The 13,208-nt window shown below is 35.6% G+C and overlaps 2 protein-coding genes across 3 annotated transcripts; one reads left to right on the plus strand and one right to left on the minus strand.

Annotated features, from left to right (window-relative positions):
* Positions 1–566: 566 nt before the first annotated feature.
* Positions 567–9,065, minus strand: LOC18050774 (PH, RCC1 and FYVE domains-containing protein 1). Of its 2 annotated transcripts, XM_006446207.2 has the most exons (9): positions 8,436–9,058; positions 6,650–6,736; positions 6,206–6,295; positions 5,559–5,639; positions 5,177–5,371; positions 2,962–5,100; positions 2,078–2,224; positions 1,465–1,841; positions 567–1,084 (listed from the first exon to the last, which is right to left on the minus strand). In XM_006446207.2, the coding sequence occupies exons 1-9, from the start codon at positions 8,505–8,507 to the stop codon at positions 952–954; spliced, it is 3,321 nt and encodes a 1,106-aa protein (XP_006446270.1). In that variant the 5' UTR covers positions 8,508–9,058; the 3' UTR covers positions 567–951. The 2 variants fall into 2 exon arrangements, with proteins under 2 accessions (XP_006446270.1, XP_024046237.1); XM_024190469.1 differs by lacking the exons at positions 567–1,084; positions 1,465–1,841 and having other exon boundaries at positions 2,121–2,252; positions 8,436–9,065.
* A 3,633-nt stretch (positions 9,066–12,698) lies between these two features.
* Positions 12,699–13,196, plus strand: LOC18050775 (NEP1-interacting protein-like 1). Its single transcript, XM_006446208.1, has one exon. It carries the CDS (start codon positions 12,699–12,701, stop codon positions 13,194–13,196), a length of 498 nt encoding a protein of 165 aa, XP_006446271.1.
* Positions 13,197–13,208: the final 12 nt, after the last annotated feature.

Genomic DNA, 13,208 nt, shown 5'->3' on the forward strand with positions numbered 1-13,208 from the left:
ATCCTATAATTGGAATATTGTTGATATTGTTAATAATAACCAATAATAATAATAATAATCACCACCACCGCCGCTGACGATCAGCAATGGCAATGACCAGGCGGCGACATGCAGCGACTATCTGCAGTTTCGACGAACAACGTTTTGACGCAACAACCAACGACGATCTACTACGTTGGAGGCACCAATGACGAGCGATTTGCGACGACTGGCAATAAGGGCTGAGTTCACTCACGTCTGTTACTTCTAATCGAGGTTACAGTTTTGCCATTTTCAAACTAATTTTTGCATTTTTGAATTGTGAATGCAGTGGGAATAATGAAAATTTGGTGCAGTTAAAAATGTCAGTTCGGGAATAGAATTTTAATTAACTCCCCCCTGGAAATCAAAACTCCCAGTAACAATTCCCAAATTAGTAGACTCACGCTACCTTAATTCTCATTCCCCGCTTTATTTTGGAAGTAAACAAATTATTGATTCTCATTTTTTTAATTTTCATTCCAATTACTAATAACTAAACACACCAATAATGAAATGTACATTAAAATTTCTTTGAACAAGCCTGAACTGAATTAGAACCAACAGAAAATCTGCAAAAGCATTTGATCATGAATTTACATGGCAGCTGTTTTTAACAAGAGCCAGCAACCTCTACTATGAATTTACATTTCTCACCCTCCACCACCCTCCACGCAAGGTACAAATTGGGGAAAAAATTAGGTTAAAAAAACAAAAATCAAGAGCGTAAGAAAGAAAAGCACAATCAAGCCCCTCTACATCTCTTTTACTCTTTATACCAATTCTCGTTTCCATCAATCTCTTTTTCTTCTTTTTTTTCCCCCTAAATAAAAGATGGAAACCAAATCTAATTGATCAAAATATTGAACTCCATATAAATGGAGCAGAATTCTAAACAGATCATTACATTTACAGATGATTGTTCTCCAAGTGTTAATGACCAAAGTCCTCACTCCCAACACCAACACTTGACTTATCAATCATGCGTACATTGTATTGTTCATAAACTCTTGCTCTGTTCTCTGCCCACCACTGCTCTGCTTGTTTTTCACTAAACCGCTTCCGACTGTACAGAAAATATGGAAGAGAAAAAATAAATAAATTCTGCAATCATCATAAGTGCAACCATCCCTAGGGCTACAATAAGATAGCCTGAGGAACTGTTGCATTAATGTCAAGGGGACCAAGGCAACTAGGCACTCTAAACACTTGTCTGAATATTGATTTCGAGCTTGTCTATATAAGGATGCCTAAATGGAATTTATATTAAACTAATTGTCAATAAATTGAGAGCCCGTTATTGTAAGGTTAAAAATAAAAGGCGCAAAAGTTACTAATGGGACCTAAGCCATTTCTTATCACTGGTTGTTGCAAGTTCACAATCTGATCTACATATACAGAGGCTTGTACAGGAACAATAACACAACTGGGCGTTAGACATCATACCTGAAGCGAACTCTTTTAAGATCCTTGAGACCTCCTGGTAGTGAGGTAAGTGTTATATATACACCAGGCTCATCTTGCTCAACCCATTCATTGTCGTTACGTGATTCACCTTCTTTTGTTCTGCTCCCATTTCTAGTTGCCGCTTCCAACTGGCCTTGTTTGGAACTACGATTACTGGCAGTGCTGGACCCATTAGCAAGCAAAAGGTTGTTTGATCCATCTGTGTCCGGTTCTTGAGCTGCTGTTTGACCACCTAGCCGGTCAATTGAAACATTCGACACACCTATGGAAGCAGGACTGGAACTGAAGGAAGTAAATGTCGGTGATTTGATGTTCCTTGCTGTTCCAACTGGCAGTCTCTCAGCCATATCCTTTAACTATTCAACAAGAAAAACAAAGGCATTATCAATATAAAGTGTGATTTAATGCGTAAGCACCGTCAGTAAAACTAAAGAATCTAATCACCATCAAGAATCAAACACCATGGTCTGCAGATACCTTTTTGCAAATGAACTTAGAACAGAATAAAGGAGCTAATTAGAACTTTATTTTGATGCCACTTACAAATAATTCCAAAAGACATAATACTAATGAAGAAAGAAAGCTGCCTTACTTGGGCAGTCAATGACTTAATCACTTCCTTTGCTGCTTTACATTTTGCAGTCTCTTCCCCTGCAATTGCTATCGCCTCCTTCAACTGTTTAGTTGTCCTTTCCAGCTCAACCTCTTGAAGTTGAGCTTTCCGACTAAGATTCTCCACCTGCCAGAGAGAGGGAGAGATCAGCATTCTGCCAAAGTAGAAAAAGAAGTTTAATATGGCTATTGGGGGAAAATAAATAAATAAATAGAGATTTTACTTAACAGCCTGCCTGCCCTAGAGATAATACTCAATAACTAGCTCCAAAATGCAAATAACAATATTTAAGTCATTAAATAGTAACCTGTTTGGATCTTGAGGTCTAGATTCCATTCATTCATAATTTTCTGGAACTTACAGTTTCTAAAACCAGAAAAGATGCCTAAAGGATTTAGCATCACATAAAAAGCTTGTGAAATTGGACTAATAAAATTGAAGGGGTAAAGAAGATCTCTACACAAACTTCTAGCCATTAAATTTTCACGAAGGTCAAACAGATTGATTTCCAAACTATTACGTTTGCAATGCCATAGGCAATGAATCGAAAGGAATGACTGCATTAGACCTTTATTTTCATTTTGTTTATTTCCATTGGTCCTAGTGTGGATTTTAACAAACTTTGTGTTGAGTTATATCTCATTAAATATGGCTATGATTCTTGATTTCCTGATACTAAGGAGCATTGCTACATATATTTGGCTAATGAATTTTGGCTCTGAAACTACAATTAAAATAGAATTTAAATAATCAAGCAGATGACCATGTAAAGCATCTATTTGCTAAACTTATTATTAATGCATAATGCAAGTATTTAGGAACTTCGCCCAATAAATCACTTATAATTAAATAAAAGCAAATACCTGTGCTCTTAATTTAATAACCTCTTGGCTGAGACTATCGTTGGTCCTTTTTGCATCATCCACAACGATTTTAGGCGAGGTAAGTCCTCCAAGGGTTGGGGTTGGTGTTGTCGAACGAGGTGGGCTGGGCCGTCTAGATATTGGCGATGTTGCTCGAGATACAATTCTCGACCCAGGAACTGAAGCTGAGAAGAACTTCTTGGATGAGCCAAACATGGGATTGAAAGATTTAGAAATATTGAGTGCTCCCCATTGCGAGCTTCCATTTGGAATAGGTGAAACTCGACTGCTATTAAATTCTAGTTTCTTGTTTCTCTTGGATCTGCCTTCTGATTGCTTAAACGATTCCATCGAAGAAAATCTTGTAAGTTGTGCACGAGACCTAGAATCCAACTTCTCGTCTTTATCAATAAATTCATTAGGACCCTGATTGATGCTTCCTCTTCTACTTACAGAGGAATGTGATGAACCATCAGTGTCAAAGGTTTTTCTTAGTTTATTAAAACAATTATCACAGACGCGATAAGGTTTGTTGGGATTTGGTGCCATTGAAGCCTTTAGAGACTTCTTACTGCTGCATGAATGACAAAAAACCAGTCCACAGTTATAACAATTATGACGTTTTCTTTTGAAATTATTAAATGGTAGGCGGCAACCAGAGCACATGGACTGATCAACACCAGAGACCCACTTATGAAGGCAGATAGCTGCAGTAAAATTAGTACCACAGGCAATACTCTTGACTTGCTTGTCTTTCAGAGCTTCTACCAATGAAGGAGAATTTCTGTCATCAGTATCCCCATGACCAAGTCGACCATTGGCTCCCTTTCCCCAAGTATATACTTCAGTTTTTGAAGTCAAAACTGCAACATGATAAGAACCACAAGCAATTTCCTCAACGAAACTCTTAGAGAGCTTTCCTTCAACACGGTTTGGAAGCTTTCCATCAGCCTGTGGGTTTCCTAGCTGACCATATACTGGACTGCCCATAGTGTATACATGACCTGATGTTGTAAGTGCAACTGTCAGACTATGTCCACAGGCAACTCGACAAAAGTTTGGTTCAACAAGAGCAGCAACACAAGTAGGGACAAGTTTTGCTTCCTTGTCACCATGCCCAAGTCGACCCTTATCTCCATCTCCCCAGGTAAATAGCTTCCCTGAAGAGCAGTTGCTGGAACTTGAATTCCCTACCATGACTTCAACCACAGCAGCAGTATGCCAAACACCACAAGCTGCTCGAACAGTTCTGAGCCCCTTAAGAGATTCCACTTCCCTTGGAATCGAGACACTTTTCCGATCTCCATGGCCCAAAACTCCAAATGTACCATCCCCAAAGGTAAACAGTTGCCCAGCTGAGGTTACAACAGCTGTGTGCCATGGTCCACAAGAGATAGAAGAGACATGTATGCCCTCCAAGGGTCCATTTACTCTTTTTGGAACCCAATGACTTACTTCATTTCCATGCCCAAGAAGACCAAAATTGTAAGTCCCATCACCCCACGTATACAAATCTCCAGACAGTGTTACCGCACATGTATGATACTCACCACAAGCAACAAGCTCAATGTTCATATTACTGAGGGCATCAATAAGTTTTGGATGCAAAACATCAGAGTCCACACCATGCCCAAGCCTGCCTCCCGACTCCTCTCCCCAGGAAAAAACTTCTCCTTGCTTGTTTACTAAGGCAGCATGTCGTCCACCACAGGCAATGTTCTGGACATCAAGTACCACTGCCGATTCCAAAGCCTTGGGCAATGAAGAATCCATTTTGACACCAAAACAACTGCCAACTCTATTAAGTCCACCACCCAAAACACCATCCCCTGTGCCTTCCCCCCAAATAAAAACATCCCCCAAAGCATCGCCATCATCATGACCAGATCCTTGGCTTGATGAGCTAACAGCACTTGATAGGCTGACCCTAAAAGCATCCATTGCCATTGCCTTCATGTGACCATGTACACTATCTGAGCCTCCCGAAGAAAGAGAATGAACAGAGCCACTAGCCGTATCTGAGGGAAAGAAAGCTTTGGAGGGAACAGAATATAATAAAACATCTGAAAATGTTTTATCCAGACCATTTTTAGGAGGACTGTCATATGGACTATGAAGACGAAGGTGATCTCCCCCATCCTGTGTTGAGGGGTAAAAGACACTCAATAATACAGTCTCACTGAAGGAAATAGAAAGATTAGGTAAATCGTTATACCTTCTGCAAGCTATCATTGCTACCGAATGGAGAATTCAAAGGAGAGCTTCTGCGAGTGTATGTTCTAGGACTGTTTGCTTCAGATGGAATTCCATCACTCCTTGATTCTGTTCTCCACTTCCGATGATGACTACGTGAAATTAATGCTTTTAATCCACTAAACCATACCTCAGCTTCATCTTTATCTTTGCAAATCTAGTAACAAAATTCAGATCACTAAATTATGATAAAACTTCAACAATCAAATAATCTTTAAACCATCAATATAAACACAATGAGAAAAGGTTAGAGTAGGAGGATCTTGTCAACAAGAAGACGCCTAGCAAAAAAATAATAATGGAAAATAATGGAAGCCATTGAGTACAATGAAGAATGCTCTTACCAAATCCAGTGATCTGTCATTATAAATGAGAGAAAATGACTGGTATTCCTTCTCAGGTCTTGGATACCTTTGAAAAATAGGCTGGAAGATATAATGGATATTTAATCAGCTTGTAGCATACCCCAAAAAAAAAAGGAAAGAAGAAAAAGAGAGTAAAGCACCACATTATGAAATATGCTACAGAAGTCAACCACAAATGCCCCATGACTGTGATACTCAAAGCAAGAACAAACCAATTTAGCCACTGAAACTTGAAAGATAATCCAAAGATGTATATATGAACCAATCAAGGTGCAATGTCAAGTGTCTGGGAACAAGTCCCAAGACTTGTGGAGGTACAGAGTGCACTTAGATTACTAGTGGTGACTAAAGGGTGAAGCTACAGGTACAGAATTTTTAACCTTTCCCTCACTGAAAAGCATACTCACCCTCCCTATTAGTTTTTTGATCCAAATTTTTTTCATTGTTATATTTGTCTTCTTCTTTAGCTTGATTTATCCTCTTATTTTTACAGGACTCCTAAACCACATCATTGTTATTAAATTTAAAAGGTTCTAGTTTCGATTTCAGTGAGACTGGCATCTCCCCATGGCCTTCTGTGGCCAAGTGATAGTTAACAAAATCAATCATCAGTTTGAAATACTTACAGTGCGTTGTCCAGAGATGATTCGAGACACATGGCTTAGTTTAAGGTGCTTCTCCTCTTTCCCTGAGAACCATATTAAAACAGACTCATCCTGAAAGGAATGACACAAATGAGCCATTCAGAATCTAGAATCAACAGTCAGCAGCACTAAAAATGGGAAATACTCTACTGAATTACAGACAAATTATTGGTCAGTGGTGCAAACTGGAGCATATAAATAGTGAGAAAAACTTTTAAAGACACGGGAATGGAATTATAAGGTTGCTAAATGATTCCCAATTCTAAAACCCTTACACAGTTTTATTGATGATTTTTCAGTAAGTTAATAACAATCACACAGTAAAGAGGAAAGATAAGGAATGCATAAACGAACTTTTATTGACAAAAAAGCTGAAAAATATAAAGATGGAGAAGCATTATTCCTGTAATTTTGGACCAAACTTACATTGGAAAGTCGGAAAGGACAAAACTTGGGCTTTCCCCTTCTTCCATATTTGAGCAGGCATGCCCCCTTTTTAAGAGCCGTAATAGCCTGTTTAAAAGATCATCCAATGTCAAATCTTAAGCATATGCCTCAAATTTGGGGGTGAAGAATAAAACTTATAACAAAGAGGTAGAGACAACGCCTAGAGGAAGTAAATGGATATATAATCCTCAGTGCATATTCAATGATATGAAGATGTCGAGATTTCAGCAGCAATCAATAACTCTAACATATCTGCAATCCAGGATACACATAATATTAAAGGAAGGCACGGCATCTGAAGTATGACCCACTTAAGATCTCGACACACCAGCAGTTTTATTCCCTTTATTTCGTTTCTTAATCAACAATAAAACACAAGCAGCCCACCCTCACAAAGCACCCCAGTATCAGTTTAGACATTTGCCTAGTTAACATCCAAACTCCAAACTACTCTTCGACAAGTTTTGATTGTACTGGATTGCCAACAGAATAGGTAATTTTGGGTCCAGGAGAACAGGACTGCATTAGAATATTGTATTTCATTGTACAGTTTCACATCATTACTGCATCATGTAATGTCCTAAAACCTCAAATTCTTCAAATGAAGCTTCTCTGACTTGGCAAGCAACAATACAGAACTTTCCTAGATCAACTCCATGAAGAGTGTATTGTCTGACGATGATCACAATGTTTCAAAAGGAGAAATAAGAATAACTCATCCATTGGTTCTCTGTAGAAGAAATAAGAACAATATCATTCCAAGACAACTAAGCTAACGACTAATTTATCTGTGGAGACCAGGCAAAAGAAAATTGCGAAGCAGTCTTACTTCTCCTGCACTTCCTGCACATGGCCTGGGTTACCCTCCTTAAGAAGCACTGTTGAATAGCCTAGGTTACCCTCCTTAAGAAGATAACAGTTGAGGAATATGAATACAACAACATTATCAACTCAACAAGTAAACAGATCCACATTTTATTTGTTCTAACCACTAGTATATTTCTCATTGTATAAAAGATAAGATACAGGAGAGATAATGTTGGAGTTCGAAAACTGATTTACTTTGATATTTTCATCTTTATTTTTCATTGTCTTCAAAATCCCAGCTTGGTCCTGATGCAAGGACCCATTATTAGCAGAAGAGCTTAAGAGTTTATGTCACTAGCTCCATTCTTCTTTTTCTCTGTTGCCTTCTTCATCTTTAGATACAGAAAACTAGAAGCCAAAAATTATATCCCATTTTATTCCTCATTTTAATTCCCATAGGGCTCAATTCTTTACTTAAATACCGATCTTCCACACCCTGGTGTGACCTTTCAACAAACAAATCTCAATTATAACCAACCAAATATGGACTTGTCAAACTTACAACTTTCAGTCATAAGGATTCTACGACATCTTCTATTACTGTCACGAGCATTGCCAATAAATAAAATGATTAAACTATAACTTCTAGCAGTACAATAGCTGAATTCAAATACTAGACCTTAGTTTGTTTTCCCCACCTAAACTAAAACAGACAAACTTTCTCTCGCCCTTTCCCCTTCCTAAATTGCCACAAAAGCATTGCATAGCCAATGAAATCAAGTCACAGCTCAGACAAGACACCGGAAAATAAAGACACAAAATTTAAACATTCCTATGTTGCAAGTCATTGCAAAATGATCAACAAATTTAACTATATCACTACAATACTTTCTTCTTCATAACTGCATTCATAATTACAGCATGTAAATCAATTAATAAGAGAACGATTAAATAGTACCTGTTCAGTGTCCCTTTCAATGGAGCCGCCGGTTCGGCTAAGATCCGCAGCCATTCTATCGGTCCTTGACATTATAAGAAAAACTTGTCGAAACTCCTAAAAAAAAAATTATCAACAGCACTAACAATCTTTGACTTTCAAGCTTGACTCATCCATTCTCAAAACCAAACCCTTCCTCCATTCATCAACTTATTTTCTCTCAAACTAAACCCTAAATTCACTCCATCATTAAATACCTCCAAATCTCCCAAATTACTTAGCTCAATCATCACGATCACTCACTCAATTGCACCACCTGTGAAGTAAACTGTAGCTAAAAGCTGTAATAAAGCGCGAGCATTTCAGCTTGTGAAGAGTGAGGAAGAGTAAGTTTAGCGGGAGAATCGATCGGCAACGTAGTGTGAAAGTGAAAGTCTTGTAGGGGCCTGTTTGGTTAGCGAGAAAATCGGGGCGAGAAAGTGGGAGAAAATCTATGAGAAATTTTATATCATACGATCTGATCAGTTATAGTAGCCGCAGAATAGAGAGAGAGAAAGCTGGAAAGAGAGAGTTAGTAAAAATTAAAAAATAAAACAACAACAGAAAATAACAAGCGGAGGAGGGAAAAAGAAAATGGAAATAAAGAGTGTAGAATAGGCTGATTCTGAGTAGGGAATAGGATAACGCTAGTAATAACATTTGGCTTCCTTTATATTTTGAGTTTTCTCAAATGAGGATATAATTTTTTCATTTGTTTCAATTAATTCCCTAATTTGTTTCTTCCTTCTAAAATATCAAAATTACCCCTATGCATTGCCTGCCGGAGAGGTAACTCACCTAGTCACCTAGGATGGCAATTTGGTATATATGGATATATTTATAAGTATTTGACCAGACTAACCCCATTAGGTAAAGTTTAGGAGGATTGATTTACTATATAAATGATAAACTTATTATAAATTTGGTATAGGTGTAGATGTGATAAAATATTTTATATTTACATATATTTGTTACAGACACTGTAGGTATTTAACTTTTTTAATTATATACTTTGTGTTCAAACTTTCAATAAACTTCTATTCAATTTGGAAACTAAATCCATTTGTATTCATGTTTAGGAGGTTTTAGGGGTTGTTTGATATAAGTTTTTATTCTCTCATTTTTCATTTTATAAGAATAGTTTGGCCTTAGTCACTATGTATATTTTTATTCCTATGAAAATAGATTATACCCATTTTACGATGTTAACAAAAGGTTGGAAAATATAAAATATTTGTTTGGGAGACCCACCACTGCTTTTGTAAAATAATTACATGCATATTGTAGGTTTGGTACTATTGTTAATGCTCTTTTGCCTCTCTTTTCTCAATTGTTTCTACTATTGTGCCTTCTAAATATAATTATTCGTGGGTTTATTAAAATTATATTGTATAATTTTCTTCACTAACTTTTAATGTCCCTATATTACTAAACAAATAACCAAGTGTATTTTGAAATAATATTTTAAAAACAGACCACCAAATATATTTTTTAATTCACCAAATTCTAATTATATCTATATTATAGAATAATTATAAAAACATCATTTAAAAAAGAATACCAAATGCACTCTTAACTTCTCATTATCCAAAGGTACGGGGAGAAGAATTTCTCACATAATTAATTGAACTAATCTGAAAGATCCTCAGAAATTTTATTATTGTAAATACTAGCAGATTCGTAATAAAATATTCCAAAAAAAAAAGGTTAAAGGAAAAAGTACAGTAGTTATTTTTTCCGTCAATTCAACGGGCTTAAAGGGCCTTCTTGACATATATGCATGAACTGTGTCCTCGCTTCGTTCGTTATAAACTTTAGGGATCTATATGATAATATCCGAAAAAATTTCTTTATTCCTCCCTTGTTTCATGCTGTCGCTGCCGTAATTTTCTATTTTCCTATTTTCTTGTCTTGTTTTTCAGCTGCTTGGCGACAGAGAAAACAGAAAACTTCGTGACATGGATGTGGGCATACTGGATTTTAATTCCAATTCCACATTCAAAATTTAGATCAATTTAAAAACTGCAAGAATCGAATTGATTAATCGTGGTGGCCTCTAAATTTATTACCAATGTTTATTTGATTAATTTAAATATTACTAAATTAAAAACTAATTCATAGGAATATGAATTTGTTATGTTTTTTTCTAGAATAAGTGAATAAAAATAAATTTATTTTTTCTACTACAAAAGAAAATTTGTAACTCAAGCTTGAAAAGGCATGAGTGTGAGGCTGGTGGGCTCATTCCCTTTGAATAAAGGTAGACATTAGTCGAAATATTAATGGGAGCAAATTTCTAAGCAAATACTTGATAGGCTTCTGCTATAAAATGTGTGTATCTAAAGTCTTTGTAAATTTCAAATTATAATACATTTTTAGATTATAACAGTTTTATTGTATACATTAATCAAGCTCTAGCCTTCACAAAGGGACAAAAAATTTTGAATAATTTGTGAATGTAAATTAGGACAATATTAACTTGTGAAAATTAAGCCTTCTATTTTCTAAGTTGTATTGTATATTTGTTCTTCGATTTATAATATGTACAATATATTTCGAAAATCATATCTTTCATTTAAATCTTTAAAAAAATGAAAAATGAAAAATGAAAAAGCAAGCCATATGTATTAGGAAAAGTCGCATTGGAAAATAAAAACCCACTTGATAATTCAAGAGATAATTTGGCAAAAGAAGACTTTTGAAATATGGTATGGATGGACTAACAAAAGTGCATGTGCAAGGTGGGTTGATTTCTCCCTCACAAACCTCCATAATGGCCCCCAAAGCAAAGATCACACATTCTTTTACAACTCCTATTGATTACGACCAACACTATGAGAATTGCACTTTTTATGATAAAAAAGTAATGGTCCTAACTAGTGATCACAAGCCCATCATCTTCTCTACCACAAACACATTTAAAAGGCCATGAGACCAGCCTGTTTCCTTTTTTTCTTTATGTGCGTGCATGTCATTGACTCTAATTGAAGTTTGTATTCATTTTTGTGTAAGTCTTTTTTCTTATTAGCCTACCAATAATACAATCCCCTCCAATCTGATATATGGACTAGTATTTTTTTTTATTTGAGTTTTTTTAAATTTTTAAAGATTTTTTTTCCATGTGATTTTTACTGGCAGTACATGGTTGTGACGTTTTACTTTTTCTATTTTTTCTTATTTATTAGTCACCAATTACCACTTGAATTTTTGCTCAATACAAAATCATATCAATGATCACGATATTTGATATATATAATACCTTAGGGTACTCTAATGAGCTTTTGATTTTGACCTTGGTCAAAAGTTAATTTTTAAGTAGGAACAGCCCTTAAAAATACAGCTTCTTTTAATTAATGTTTGAACTCCAAGATCAAAGGGCAAAACTATGTTTGTACATCGGGTTCACGGTATATGGCCCCCAGGTTTAAAAAAGATTCTCATAAAAACTTAAGGAAATGTGTGGAAATTTTACCAATTTCTATGCGTTGTTTATATTTAGAGTGCGTTTAGGATTCAGGCTGAGTAGTTATAACTTAAAAGTTAAAGCATTAAAGTGTTTAGTAAATACTAGATACTATAGTTTGAAAGTTATGTTGATGTAATTTTTTACTTGTATGATAAAAAATCTATTATATCTTTACTAATTTTACTAAAAATATTATTTAAAATTTATATTTACTGCATATTATTAACTTTTATCTTATAATTACAATTTTTTTTTCACAGTAGCTATAACTTTAAGCTACACCACCTTAATCATAAAAAGGACCTTAGTCTACTTAACTTTATAGTTTCTCTAAGATGCTCCGCATATTGTTCTCCTCCTCAATTTTACAAATTTTATGTTAGCCTACTCAAATTTACAATTTTCCCATTACGTCACCTCTACTAAGAAGCCTATTGAGAAATTATAATGAATCCAAGTGGTACAAAAAATTCAACGAGGTGAGTAATTAAAGTGACATTTCACTTATAAAAATAACAATTGTCCTAATAGAAAAAAAAAAAAAAGAAAAAGAAATAATAAGCTTATAAACTAGCTTAAAATGATGAAACCGACTAAACTAAAAACTACATTAATTGTTTCCTAATCACATTCTAAGAAATACTAAAAGCACATTCCTATTCTGCTTAGGAAATAATACTATACTATATACAAGTAAGTAGCCTTCTTGTTAATAATCTTAAGATATTCAAAATATTATAAAAAAAGAAAGGGCATCAACAACAGGGACAGAGTTCGTAATGAACGAGCTCGAGATTGCTATTCTAAAAGCCGAGTTACTCCACGGACTCGGTAACTGCACTCATTCTCACTACTCAACTTTTGAATTTGATGATGTGTCGTATTATCAATATGAATTTGAAAGATTAGAAACAATGACAAGAAAGTTAGCCACGTCGCGAGCTCTTGCTAACCAAAAGGATGTCGAGACTGTGTTAATGGATGTGGAGCTGCAGGTTTCGATTCATCTTGCAAAGTTATTGGAACCCACAATTGATCCGGCACTTGCGGGCACAATAACTTCAAGGATTGATGATGACGAAGATGGCAATGTTGTAATTTGTGGGGTTTGTCAAGAAGAGATGGAGAAGGGAGATGAAGCAAGAGCTATTGAGGAGTGCATGCATGTGTTTCACGATTCTTGTATTCTGGAGTGGCTCAAGATAAAGAGTACTTGTCCTTTGTGTAGAGCCGCATGCAAGCCTAAGAAATTGCAATTTCAAGAGATCAAGATATAGTTATTTTATCGT

The sequence above is a fragment of the Citrus clementina genome, unplaced genomic scaffold (assembly GCF_000493195.1).
Source record: "Citrus clementina cultivar Clemenules unplaced genomic scaffold, Citrus_clementina_v1.0 scaffold_2, whole genome shotgun sequence".
NCBI classification, from domain to species: Eukaryota; Viridiplantae; Streptophyta; class Magnoliopsida; order Sapindales; family Rutaceae; genus Citrus; species Citrus x clementina.